Raw genomic sequence first — 14,270 nt, 5'->3', positions numbered from 1 at the left:
TATAAATGTTTTTAATAAATAATCGATAAAAAGATATATTTCATTTGTTATTATTTACATATAATATTATTATAAGTATAACAAAACAAAACAAAATAAAGTGGAAGGATTAAAAAAAATATTGCATTATTTTTATTTCAGAATTTGATATAGAAAAGAACTTATTGTATTTTTCATTATTATAAATCACGTTGGATAGATAAGAAATATTGCAAGTCAGACTTTACGTTATACACTTAAGTAAAATTGCATCTAACAATGCAATAATGTATTATATATATATAGCGACATAGTAACGTAAACGTTTCTTTATTGGTTAAACATTTTACTATCTCTCAATTTGATTCGTACTTTTTGAAGTAAATACTATTACGTGACTTGACGACGAAGCAATGAATCTAAGATGGAGAATGGCGGGCATATTTGAATCTTCAATCGAATATCAATAATCGATAAGTAAAAGTAATGGTCGATAATGTAGGAAACTATTTATTCAAAATAAAGAAAAAGAATAATTATTGGGATAAAACAAAAAATAATAAAAAATGAATCACTTTTATCTACGTATTATTTTATATTTCATAAAATGAATTATTCATTGTTATTCTCTAGAACAAATGCATGAATAACATAACTTATAAATTAGTTTTGTTAGGTAATATAAAATTATATTTTACAATCTCTAATTTAATTCCTAATTTAGATACGTAACGAATAATATAAAGAAAGACTAGGAATCCTTATTTTATTGTTAAAATGTTCAAGGTTTTCGGATGAACCCTATTTAAAGAGCAAAGTTTTTATTACAATTTCGAATTTGAATATCCGGTATTTGCCTGGAGCGATTAAGAAATTTGCAATATCGATCAAAGTTATCGAGTATTCCCTTAGTAGTCATTCGTTTATCTACATACATATATAAGTATTAAAAGAATTACGTAGAGATGAAGATAAAAAGATAGCTACAGAGAGAGAGAGAGAGAGAGAGAGAGAGAAAGAAGATAGTAAAATAGGATAGTAAAAGAGAGAAAGATAGAGAGGTATTCCCGGGGGAAGAGTCCTGCGCATCTTTTTTATAGAATATTACGTACATTATTGCTCTTAAGTTTAGACATACCGAGTACCATTAAAGATAAAAATAATGTTCCTCGACAAGAAAAACTATTATCATTTTCTGTTATCTTTCGGTAAATGATAAGGAAACGAAAGTATATTTAAAAAATCGAGATTTATTTGGATTATTTACAAAAAAAAAGAAGAAGAAAAAACAAAACAAATAAAAAGACGCTGGAATGAATTAAACCGAGAGACACAGGGACGTTCGATTCGTCAGCCGATCGTCGAGGACGAACTTGTTGCAATCAACGGCCTTGACCTATATAGAGATTGCTCAAGGCCGAAGTACATGAGCCGGCATTGAACGGGGAGAGGATACGGGCTAAAGATGGGCAAGAAAGTAGCTAAAAAGGATATTAGATGGAAGGTGTTGCTTGGAAGATCGGTAAACGTGTAGGAAGAAGATAAGAATATCGGATAGTAAGGGTGTAGAGAGTAGTAGAACGAGAGTATATTGACGAGAAGGGAAACGTCGTGAGAGAAGTAATGGAGAGTCAGGAAGCGAGGTGAGGTGAAGTGAGGTGAGGTGAGATGAGGTGAGGTGAGGTGAGGTGAGGTGAGGTGAGGTGAGACAAGGCGAGGCCAGGCCAGGCCAGGCCAGGTCAAACTCTATCCCCTGACCTCAAATCCCCTAGCAGTCGCTGGTACCTGCAGCCCAGACCTATAATTTCCAGGCAGAGGCCTACACACCCTGGCCGGAGCCGGCCCGGAGCCGATCCGTACCTAACTATATATTCCTATTACGCTTTGGAGGCGTTTGGCGCTTGCGCACCTTTCCTCACACCGGAGAGGATTCAATGTGGGCTAAGAGAATGAAAGAGAGAGCAAGTGAGAATGAGTGAGTGAGTGAGTAGAAGAGAAAGAGAGAGAGAGAGGGGGTGATAGGGAAAGAGAGAAAGAGGGTGCTCCCGTTATCCTGTAAACAGGATCTTTCCTTCGGCCCTCCCCAGTCTCGCGACGGACTTCGGTCGTCCTGTTGAAACATTTCGTGCATCTCATTTTTCAATAATAACTAAAAGATATTATATTCTCTAAAGAAGTTGAAATTATTTTTTAAAGACAAGAAAAATATAAAAAAAAAGAAGAACGTATTATATTTTATATATTATAAGGAATAAGATAAATATTTAATTTTTTTTTATATATATATATATTTTTTTTTATTTATCTCTCTTTTATAGAATATTCTTATTCAGTGTTTCACGTCACACAACCCGCGCGGCGTCGATCCGTTTACAAGTATATATTCAGCACGTAACTCTCGGCAACAGGTGAGATATTGCCAGCTACGAACTGACTTCCTTTCCTTTCCTTTTTTATTCTTACTTTAGATCTATTTTTAATACTCGATAATATAGCTTTTACTTCTTTCTTCTCTCTCTCTCTCTCTCTTTCTCTCTCTCTCTTTCTCTCTCTGTCTCTCACTCTCTCTCTCGTCTACGTTTAGTCGACTATGAAATATCGGATATCAAGGTTTACGACATTGAATTGTTGTTAAAACGAAACTTGATTCTTTACGGGGGTAAATGAATGTTAACAGAATTTCAACTCGAATCCTCAATTTGAAACCCTTGATCTTGGATTCGTCCGTCAGCTTTATTCAATTAGTAATGAATAATTTATCTTCTCGGTTATTTCATCTCAATTAAATGATTTTTATTGTTATTATTTCTTCTTATTTTTATTTATTATATTATTTTAATAAATCAATCTTTTTTGGAGACTTTTTCAGCGATTTTTTTAATTTCGTATTTAATTTTGTTTCTTTCGAATGAACAAATGATTTAATTAAAAACTCATTCGAGCATCCACACGAGACTCTTTCTCGGTATTTCGATTGAAAGTTTTCCTTTTCCGTTCTCTTTCTTCAGAAATAGAAAACTCGGATCTATTATTTTGATTCGTTCAAAGAACAAGTTGATTTCGTTAACTTTGTAAGAAAACAATGTCGTAAGAAAGGTATCTTTTATTTTTGGGAATTTACTAAATAAATGAAATAATTAATGATTTAATTAATAAAATGAATGAATGAATATAACATCGTGTGCGTGTGTGTGTGTGCGTATTTTTGTTTCTTTTCCAAACTGCGATTTAATCGACGTGATTTTTTTTGTTTGTTTTCTAATAATAGGAAAAAGAAAAGGGAAAGTTTTGATTGTCACAGCGTAAATAGATGGGAGAGTGCAACGTCACGAGAATGAATTTATTTATAGATGAAATATGAGACACTCTTTCGATGTTCAACAAACACACGTGTATAGCAATCATTTTTGGAAAGTTAAAAACGCAATTACATCGTTGAAATTTATTTTGATTAACTCGACATTTATCAAACATACGATACGTTTGTTGTTAAAATCATTTTCGTGTATTTTTCTATTTTAAATAATTGATCAACAAGTTGCACACACAATAAAAATATATATCAAATATCACGAAAAGGAAAATTTTGCTCGACCAAGAGTTTCGGTTCGAAGGGTCGCGTCCGAACAATTCTTGACACGTTCTACTGGGATTAGTAGAAAAAAGGGCAGAGGGTAATCGGACCCCTCCCGCCCCCCTCCCCCAACTACTTTCGTACGAAAAATCGCGAACTATTTAATTTCATTTTTATTTTTAATGTCGTATTGGGGAGATATCAGGGCGAGGGAGGGGGGGCAGGGCAGGGGGGAGGGAAGATCAAAAATTGAATTCTTGTTTTTACGAAAGAAAGAAAAATCAGGAACGCGTCGAGAAAAATATTAGAAAAGTCATGTTTGATTATTAACGAAAAAAAAAGAAGAAGAAAGATAGAGGTGAGAATAAGAAAATGAATTTAAAAAAAGGACGAAAGGAAGGAAAGGGCGGAAGGGAGGAAGGGAGGAAGGAAGAAGAATCGATTCGATGCGGAAATGCACCTATCGAGAATCATATTTCCGTAACGGAAAGCATTGTATCTCACGTATCCGATCATGAAATTGTGTCTTATATTCCTTTGTTTGATCATTTTCAATAGTACGAATGTAATCGTGTTTTCATTAATAAGAACGGAAATAAATTGATTGACAATTGAGTGAAACGTATGTTTTATCCTAGGTTTAACCATAGGTTTCACACACATTTGTATTAAAATTAATAGACAAGATTATCATAGATAATTGTGAGATTAAAATTTATTCGTTTTTAATTGACAGTTTTAAAAATAATTGAAGATAGATCTAGGGCAATGATACGGAAACGAAAGAGTGTTATACTCGAAAGGTAAACCAATGGGTTATCGCGTACGATCGATTTTACAGTAATACTACTTCGCTTTTCTCTCACAGTTTGCTGTGCCAATCTTTTATTCCCCCCCCCCCATGGTTGCAATCCTTTTCTTTTCTCTCCTTTTTTCCTACTTTCTGTTTTTTTTCTTCTTCTTCTTTTTTCACGTCACTACTCTCGTTCGCATGTTGCCTCAGAGATTTGCTTTTTTCTTTTTTTTTCTTTTCAAATGTTTGCTCGTTCGCTCGCAATAATCTGTTTTTCTCATTTGGCATTCCGTATTCGAATGCGTGACTAAATATCATCGTATATACGATTGAAATTGATCTGATCTCTCTCTCTCTTAAGTTAGTTTTAATATATCACAGTTATTTGATCTCATTTGAATAGTTCGTTAGATGAAAATAAAATGTGAAAATCAGAAGAATGGGTCATTAAATGTATCTGTTGGTTTGATTTGTCAGACGATAAGAAGAGTTAGGCGCTAATTTCGTTGGAGTGGATGAAATCTATCAAAGGTACATCATGTTTGCGAAATCTAAGAGCAGCAGTTCGTCGTCCCATTTTCAATTAGCAAATCCAATAAGAAATTTCTGTGACATTGGCAAGCAAACCGCTACTGCGGGACCGGAACACGTTTGGCGTATCTTTGAAGCTTACCGTAAAGAAGATGGAAAGGTAATTTCATTTTGAATTGTTCATGAAACTTTTCTATAATCTCAAACCATTGTATTATCGTTGAGCTTATGATCTATCAAGATATTATATTTCATTGACTAAATGATATTTTCATTGTTAACGATGTTATGATGTTCGTCTGTGTTCAAACGATTTTGTTATCCTAATGGGTATACATGTTTCTCGTAAACGGTGTTAACGATTATGCGAATAGTGCAAGCATGAAAAGAGAAAACCGGTAATACTATTTTCCTTTTATCCGTATTACCCGGATTAACTCCAAGAGAATTAAACCAGAACAGCAAATATTTATGCATTAGGAACACAACATTCGCTCTTTTCGCAAGAGTCGTTTTCTCAGTGGTCTCTTGTGGGTTTGAATAATAACACGAATCTACATATATATATATATATATATAACAAAATCGATGAACATAGCGAGAAAGAGATAGAGAAAAAATTTAAACAAACGAAAAATCATGAACGATAATCAATTCTTTCGCGATATATTTTTATCTGATGGAATTGTTTCGATAATTAAAATAATAAAAGTGAAGAAAAATAATTAAAGCGAATAATAATTAAATTTAAATAAAATAATTAAAGTGAAAAAATTTAAAAAAAAAAGTAAAAAATTTAAATTAAAATAATTAAAGTGAAAAAAAAAATAGAAACGATTGATTTTAGATTTTAATTTATTATCAAAATTATATTCGATTATTATTTTAATGACATTTGTTGAGATTTCATTGTTCGTTTCTTTTTTCATCAAACGTGTATTACCTTGAAATGGTTTAGAAGAGTAACTTGTCAAAACATGATATAAAGATAGACAACTTGATATTAATTATCAAAATGGAACACGAACGTGTCTCGTTCAAAGTTCTGCATCAAGTTTCTCAAAGTCTCTCTCTCTCTTTCTCTCTTTTTTTTTTCTTTTTGTCTTGCGTGATTCAATAAACTGGGAATAAAACGTTTGATAATTATTGGCATTATGTTTATTATACTTTGAGAACAAAAAATTGTTCTGAATTTTCGATTATTTCATTCTTGAGTAAAATAATTGATTGATTATGTTTACAACTTTCTCGAATTATTAATTATAATTTAATTATTAATTAAATATTTATTAATTAATTAAATTATTAATTATAATCCTCCAGTTTTCGAATTAACAGAAGAGTAATCTAATTATTTCAATCATAATTTGTCTTATTTATGAAATATTATTTTGTTGTTGTTGTTGTTGTTGTACGAATGGAAGAAACAAAATAAGAGAATGAAATTCGTTCGTAGGAAGTTTCCGTATTTTTCTTCGACAAACGTTCGGTGGAAAAACTTCACAAACCAAAACGCAAGGAAATTGTTACGGAAATATTGCGCTACGGTGCTAGAGAATTGCAACGTTTTGCTCATCCAAAGATATTGCAGGTAAATATTACAATATATTGCATAATTATTTATTGTATAATTAAACAAATTAATATTCGACGATGTAAATTCAAAGAAAACGTCGTTTGCGTCAGAGTTTGGACCACAAAATTTCGCAATTTATTTTGAATAAATAAATACATCTACCGCGTAGAAAAAAACAAGGAATTAAATCAATCAAAAACTTCGAGTCGTAAGTTCGATCAATTACCAAAGTTTTATAATGTTATTAACATAAATACATTTTTAATTATATGCATCTGAACATTTTTCTGTATAAAATTGAATAATTTTACCTGATTTATATATTTATTTTTCTTCTCACTCAATTTTGATGAATAATAAAACGTATAATTCAACGTTATACCTTCGGTTCTACCTTTAAAGATATTTCCTTGGGAAAATTTCATATCTGAATAAAATATTGAGCGCTTAATTACGTATGTTCTTAAATCCCAAGGGAAGGAAAGGGAGTCGAATGTTTCATCCGTTAGAAATACGAGGGAAACCATCCCTTTGCGTATTATGCGAAATATTTCTATATATCATCTCACACCTTCGTATTTTTTATATCACACGTAGATATATTATATCGATTCACAGTCAAATTTGAACAGGTTTCCTGCCAAGACGTTTTGAATTTCAAATCACGCGCACAATTTCGAATATTCGATAAATTAATATTTAAAAAAAAAAAGAATCTATTTTTTTTACATACCTTATTTGTTGAGTACAAATTTCTTTAACTTAATATTCAAAAGAAAAAATATTCACTTGTAAAATTCGAAATATCAGAACGAAGTATCAGAAAATATATTGAAATTATTTGAATGATTTTTCGTATATAAAAATTTGGTTAGATTTATTCAGAAATTTTGTGTAAATCAATTGGTCGATTAAATTATTTTACTTTTGATATTATTCGATCTTATTATAGGTATATAAAGTTGAAGAATGTCCAGAAACGTTAGCTTTTGCCTCGGAACCAGTTTTAGCTAGTCTTGCTAACGTTTTAGCTTCTCAGGAACAACAAGAACTTAACAGGCAAAATTTGTCGCAAAGCAATCGTACCTGTTACGTGAAAGATTACGAATTATTGGATATCGAAATTAAGTATGGTTTGTTACAGGTAAGATTTAAATCTTCCAAATAATTTTTAATTAAAAATACTCGTGAATTAATAATAATATAAATTTTTTAATGTTTATATTTAAATATACATGGATAGGAAAATTACGTAAAAGAAAAAATAAACCTTTTCTTATGTTAATTTATTCGTTTAATTTGAAAACGCGTTTCATCGTTAGAAAATTGCGGTATTTTATGAATTACAGGAACCGCAAATAGAAGAGAAAGAATTATTTCAATTACTATGCTCGTAATAGTGGGTAATTAATTTTCCAGAACAAAGAAAAATAAGTTTGTAATTAACGGGAAACGTTATTGGATGTCGAATAAATATCTCGCGTGTTATATCTTTTTTTTTTGTCCAACTTTTAGACAACTTGTTTTTGCGTAAAAAGAGGAAAGAAAATTAGGAACGAGCCGATAATTTAAAACGGGGAGGAGGGAGGGTAGAAGAAATAATTAAACGGATTCGTTAATTGTTTTCCTCAAGTTTTAACGTATTTTATTTTTTCTTCTGATAGATAATATTATCGCAAAAATACAGAACAAAAAAATATACAAAGTATAACGATATGTATATTTTTATTTTATTTGTAATATTTTGATCGCAATCTTATAAGAAAAAAATATTTTTACAGATTACCGAAGCATTGTTATTTCTGCATAACAGTTGTCATCCGAAAATTCTTCACAGAAACGTTTGTCCGAGTAATATTATAATAACTAAAAGAGGAACGTGGAAACTTGCCGGATTTGAATTTATAAGTAAGATTCAATAGAAAAAGAAATCTTTTTCCAAATTTGAAATACATTTCATTTGAATTTGTTTACAATTATTTATTTGATATTATCGCAGAGGTTATCAATAAGATACCATTTGATATAAAACCATGGACAAGTAGTAAGTCAAAGATGGCGCAACCAAATTTGGATTATTTAGGTAAGAAAATAATTAGATCGATTGGATTGTTTTTCATCTACGTTCTTTGTGTTTGTTATAGCACCGGAAACTCAACAAAAAGAATTAGATTGTTTTGCTAGCGACATGTTTAGTCTTGGAATGACGATGTGCGCTATATTCAATCATGGTAGACCCTTGATTCAAGCAAATCACAATTATACCGAGTACCTCAGACAAATGGAAAATGTAAGTGATTCATTTCAATGAAAAATATTTCAAACAAACATCGTGTGTACTAATCATTTTTATTCAAAATTATTAAGACAAGTGGAGCCAAACAAAAGTCGGGTATTTTTTAATGAATAACATTTACAAATAATAAAATACTATAAAATGTATAAATCAAATATTTTCAATCGTTAAAGATAATCCAACAACGTTCAACATCCTACCTGATATTATCGTTGATCAATTGAATTATTTTTAAATCATTTATGGTAATTTTATTATTTGTAAATGTTATAATACCACCACCACTAACAATAAAAATACAAATAAGTTTTCAATTATTAATCATGTATTAGATATTATACTAATAATTCTTCCTCAACACTTAGAATCACGAGCAAACAATAGATTGTTGTTCGACACCATAAGGAATAAGTTGACAATAATCTTACAATAAAATGTATTTACAATTGTTTACATATATATATAAAATAGTTGATCATTTGTTTTTTACTCGATTCATTGCACTTCTCATACCTTCAGCTCGACGATCAGGTAGAACATTTTCTACCCTCGGTAACACCTCCACTAAGAGAAGCAATATCAAGACTTCTGCAAAAGGACATTAGTCTAAGGCCTACAGCTCAAGTTTTATCGATGATCAAATATTTCCGGTTGGTTAAAAAGAAATATCTTTGTTGAAATATATATCTTTAAGTATAAATCAAAAAAATAATGAGAGAAAGAGAGAGAGAGAGAGAGAGAGAAGAGAAAACAAAACATAGAAAAAGAAAAAGAAATAGGATACAACGTATACAAATGTAAAATAAATGAATTTACAGGGACCCGCTAGTGCACGCCTTTCAATTTCTGGATGTTAGCAAGTTAAAGGACTTATCTCAAAAGGAACATTTTTATACGACGACCCTGAAGGAATTTTTGCCGTATGTACCGAAGGTAGAAAAGACGATCTACATAAAAAAAAAAAGACGACCCTATGCTATTCCGTCGGCTCGCGTTGTCACATGCACCACTTTAATACGCAGAAACTATTGTATCAACACATTTGGTGGTATCTTCGGGCTGAGTTGCAGACCCAGGAAGTCTTATCGGCGGTCCTGCAGCCGATCTTATACATCATTGAAAAGAGTACTAAAGAAGAGTTCGAGAAAATAATCTTTCCAACTCTGAGGTAAATCATTCTCTTAAACAGTTCGAAGAAATTGAAAACATTTTTACAAGAGTAGAGAAACAAAAGTATTATTCGTACAGTAAGTTTCGAAAATTAAAAATGATCTCTGTATTTTCTATATTATTCATTGTAATTAATAATGTAAAAGTACACGTATATTATCTCACATTGTATATATTATTACAAAATGAATGTAAAGTAAAATATGATATATATACGTTTGCATGTTTTATACACTAACATTGGTAATAAGTAATATAAATGAACAATAGTTATTGATTATTGTATTTTGTAACTTACGAGACTTAAATATTCGTATATCGTTAGTAATTAATAAAAATGTTATTACAAATTTAGTAATAGTATTATACATGCCAAATAGATTGATGCAAAATTATTCGTCAAAAAAAAAAAGGATCCTATGAAATATTAATTATTATATTTATATTCATTACTAATTTGTCTTGTAAGTTACAAAATACTATAATGAACTTTTGTTTATACAATTAATAATTAATATATTTTGTTAATAACAATTAATAATATAGAAAATACAGATCTTTTTCTCTTTTCATATACTCACTGTACGAATACTTTTGTATTTATTATTTGTCTGTGTGGTGAATAATGTGTATCAATATTAACAATGATTATTATTATTATTATATTTTAATTAAATTTATTATTAAAGTTTGCACATTAGTTTTTCTTAAAATATTTATTCTATTTTATATACTAAAGGAATGATTTTCTCTGGAATTCTTTTTTATCTCATTTTTACTTGTTCTCAGACCACTCTTCCTGAACCGAAAATCAATTAATGGTACCGTTACAATGTTAGAAAATTTACATGTAATATTGAAGAAGACCCCAGAGGAATACATAGATTCGGAGGTTTTAAAAATGTTGTATACCAGTTTTGAGAATTCAACGATACAAGTGCAGGTAAAATAATACACACATACAGGCACACTCACGTTAACCCCCATTAAATCATACTAGCATGAAAACGTGATAGGAAATATACACTTTACACGTTCCCCATAGACGGCCGCTTGCATAGCCGTGACCAAAGTAACAGATTATATCAACGACGATGCTATAAAAACAATAATACTACCGAAGATACTCCAGGCCTTCGACAATAAGACTGTCGACGAGTGCGAATTGATGAAAGTGATTTACTGTATTTTAAATCGACTCGAGAAACAAAAGATCATAGACTACGTTTTACCCCTTCTCAGCAAGGTTAATCTCCAAGAACCCGAGATTGTTGTTCGGGTTGTAAGTAAGTGTGAAAAAATTTTTTTTTTTTCTAAAAACAAAAAGAACAAAAAAACCACAAGAAAAAGAAAAGAAAAGAAAAGAAAAGAAAGAAACATTGCTTATAATGCTTCGCGCTTTTAAAAAAATGCTTTCTGAGCTTTCATAATGCAATTTTGTAGAAATTGTGCGGAAAGTAAGACGAATTATTTCATTTGGATTTGTGTTTAAACGATCATTAGTATTATTATGTATATTATCAAATTTGGATTATTTATTATAGATATTTACACGTTGATGCTTACCGATAAGAAATACGGTCTTTCCGTTAATTGGATGGCAACTCGTGCGTTGCCATCGTTGCTTCCGCAAACGGTCAATCCTGGATTAAATTTGGATCAATTCGTATTACTTTTTCAAGTGTTACAAGAAATGTTGAATCACATTGAAAGGCAAGTTTTTCTTTGTCCTATCTCTCTCTCTCTTTCTCTCTTTCTCGTTTCAATTATCACAGACAAAACGATTGTGATATATTTTGATCTTTTTAGGAATCAAAGAAATAAACTCACCCTGGACAATCTATCTTTACCAAGTCCTGACAGATTTCGAACTTTCCGACATCAGCATAGCACGGATAACATGCACGTTCCACCGTTCAACATTCCAAATTTACGTATCGATCAACGGAAAACGTCATCAGCCGAAGATATGGCGAGAAAAAATAGCATGAGTACGAAATATAAAAAACATTTATTCGTAATCATATTGTTCAGTGAAAAATGAATTATTATCTAATTGATTATTTGTATCTTCGATATATTAGCTGAACCAGATAGGACAGCATCTGCCGAAAATATGGCACGAAAAAATTCAATAATATGTACGTAATGTTCACTCTAAAACTGTTTTTATCAAAATAATTGATAAAACAAATCTTAATCAATGATACATTTGTTCGTAGCCAATTTCGGAGGGTGGTTTACATCAACGGTTAACGATAGTAATTTCTTAAAAGTGCATAACGCATTCACGAGTAGACGTCTTTCGGATAATACATTAATGACACCTAAAATACGCGTAGCACCATCTTGCGCAAGTTCACCTGGTGGAACACCTGGTGGTGGTTTACCAATACGTCGACATTCGACTCAGGAACGACGTGGATCAACTATTAATCTTTCACCGCCGACGGTATAACATTATATCTAGTATTTAATAAACTTCGTTACATTTGTGTTAAACATAGGTGGATAATAAATGTGCCTTAATTGTAATTATGAAGAGGGTTAACGATTAAGTTAAACGATTGATCAACAAACAAATTCATTTCGTGTGATGTTTTATATTCAAAATAATATTTATATATATATAATAATTGATTATATATATTGGGTTGGCAACTAAATGATTACGGATTTTGTTGCAATTATTTTATTATTTTATTACTAAAAATAACTGCACACACTTAGTTGCCAACCCAATATATATAATATTTATATATTATTATAATTAAATATACTTATACCATTCTTCATACAATAACAATTATTGGTACAAATATTATCAAGCAATAAAATGACATAAGTCTGTCATATTTGATATTCCTAGGGAGGTGGAATGCCAATAACAAGTAGTAGCGTGCCGTATCTTCTCAGTTCGAGTATGAATAGTGTCCGAGGATCAAGGCGTCCCTCGGTATCATCAACGTCATCCCAACAAGGACTCCTTCACCAGGTTGGCACCAGCATGGTAAGACAACTACCCCCAATCTACTTCAATGGACTACCACCACCACAACCAACACTTTCTCCATCACTCCAGCTACCGGGACAACATTCCCACTGACCCTTGGTTACAGTGTAAGGATACTATGCTTCCTTTACCTTCATGCCAGCACCAAAGATCGTGTCTGCATCTCGCTTCTTGCTCTATCGCACGGTACTTTGATATTTCCTTCAAGGAAGATCTTCAATCTCGACGAAGTTGTTGTTGACTCTTCGACGATTGAACATCTTCGGTTATTTAAAACTAAAAACGATCAAATTATATTTCATATATTTATAATATATATAATATATACACACATTATATATATTATTTATAAATTTATATTATATATAATAATAATAATAATAATAGTTGAGATATCTTCGCTATATTTGCTATGCTATTTGCTAATTGTAAATAATGCTCTTCTTGTTGCGTGCTACTGCTGGTTATGGCTGCTGCTCTTGTTGCCGCTGCCATAAGCGATGTCACTGCAATTTTTTGCTGAGAACAGACAGACACGTGATGATCTTCTTCTTTTAATTTTTCTTCTTCTTCTTCTTCCTTCTATCTAACTCTCTTTCTCTCTCTCTTTCTCTTTCTCTCTGCCTGATTATTGATTTTGTTCCTATTCACTTGTCTCAAACGTACTTCCTTCCACTCCAATCCTTTTGGCCTCTCTGTTGCCCAGCCGCATGAAATTTTTTTTTTTTCTGATAATATTCGATTTAAGAGTAATAATCAATTAGCTTGTAAATATATAACGCCAGCTTATATACAAGCAATACTTGTAATTTAAGCTTGACAAGATTGAATATTCGAAAAAAGAAAATATTTTCATCATATAATTAGGATCTTATTCAAAATTTATTCAAATATAATTATCATAGAAATAATGTTATTGGATCTTTGATATGTTACAGTATCAGTTCTTCTATAGACAAAACGACGCATGAAATGTACAATCAGAAAGAAAGGAGAGATAGGGGAACGATCGTTAAATTATACTTCCAAAATAGAAGAATAATCATCATTTTGGTGAATTTGAATGCAGTACAACGTGCAAAATGTAAACGTAAATTGCATTTTCTAATGCTGTCGACAATTTGGTACGATCAGGGGATGATAGGTTGTACAAATTCGAGCCTTCCTAAGAGAAAGTATTTGATGTCGCAATGAGATACGAGAAAATAGGAATATACAAATTCAATTCCATTTCGAAGATTGATCTGTTTTACTTTCAATTTATTCGACAAATCTAATTCTTTAAAATATACCTATTACATTTTTTCAACCGAGAATTCTCATTAAATGGAGAACTAC

At 31.0% G+C, this 14,270-nt stretch overlaps 1 protein-coding gene across 4 annotated transcripts; it reads left to right on the top strand.

Moving 5' to 3' along the window:
- Positions 1-1,387: 1,387 nt before the first annotated feature.
- On the top strand, positions 1,388-13,963 carry LOC122518487 (SCY1-like protein 2). 4 transcript variants are annotated; one of them, XM_043637441.1, is made up of 18 exons: positions 1,388-1,622; positions 4,824-5,037; positions 6,334-6,468; positions 7,406-7,597; positions 8,235-8,361; positions 8,453-8,536; positions 8,598-8,743; positions 9,269-9,399; positions 9,568-9,682; positions 9,772-9,917; positions 10,709-10,862; positions 10,965-11,205; positions 11,464-11,632; positions 11,729-11,910; positions 12,004-12,060; positions 12,142-12,371; positions 12,789-13,039; positions 13,871-13,963. In XM_043637441.1, the coding sequence occupies exons 2-17, from the start codon at positions 4,885-4,887 to the stop codon at positions 13,023-13,025; spliced, it is 2,499 nt and encodes an 832-aa protein (XP_043493376.1). In that variant the 5' UTR covers positions 1,388-1,622; positions 4,824-4,884; the 3' UTR covers positions 13,026-13,039; positions 13,871-13,963. The 4 variants fall into 4 exon arrangements, with proteins under 4 accessions (XP_043493376.1, XP_043493378.1, XP_043493375.1 ...); XM_043637443.1 differs by lacking the exon at positions 1,388-1,622 and adding an exon at positions 2,262-2,387 and having other exon boundaries at positions 12,789-12,929; XM_043637440.1 differs by lacking the exon at positions 1,388-1,622 and adding an exon at positions 2,262-2,387.
- Positions 13,964-14,270: the final 307 nt, after the last annotated feature.

Source organism: Polistes fuscatus, unplaced genomic scaffold, assembly GCF_010416935.1.
Source record: "Polistes fuscatus isolate 324 unplaced genomic scaffold, CU_Pfus_HIC Scaffold25, whole genome shotgun sequence".
Classification (NCBI taxonomy): Eukaryota; Metazoa; Arthropoda; class Insecta; order Hymenoptera; family Vespidae; genus Polistes; species Polistes fuscatus.
This window is presented reverse-complemented; position numbering and strand designations above follow the sequence as displayed.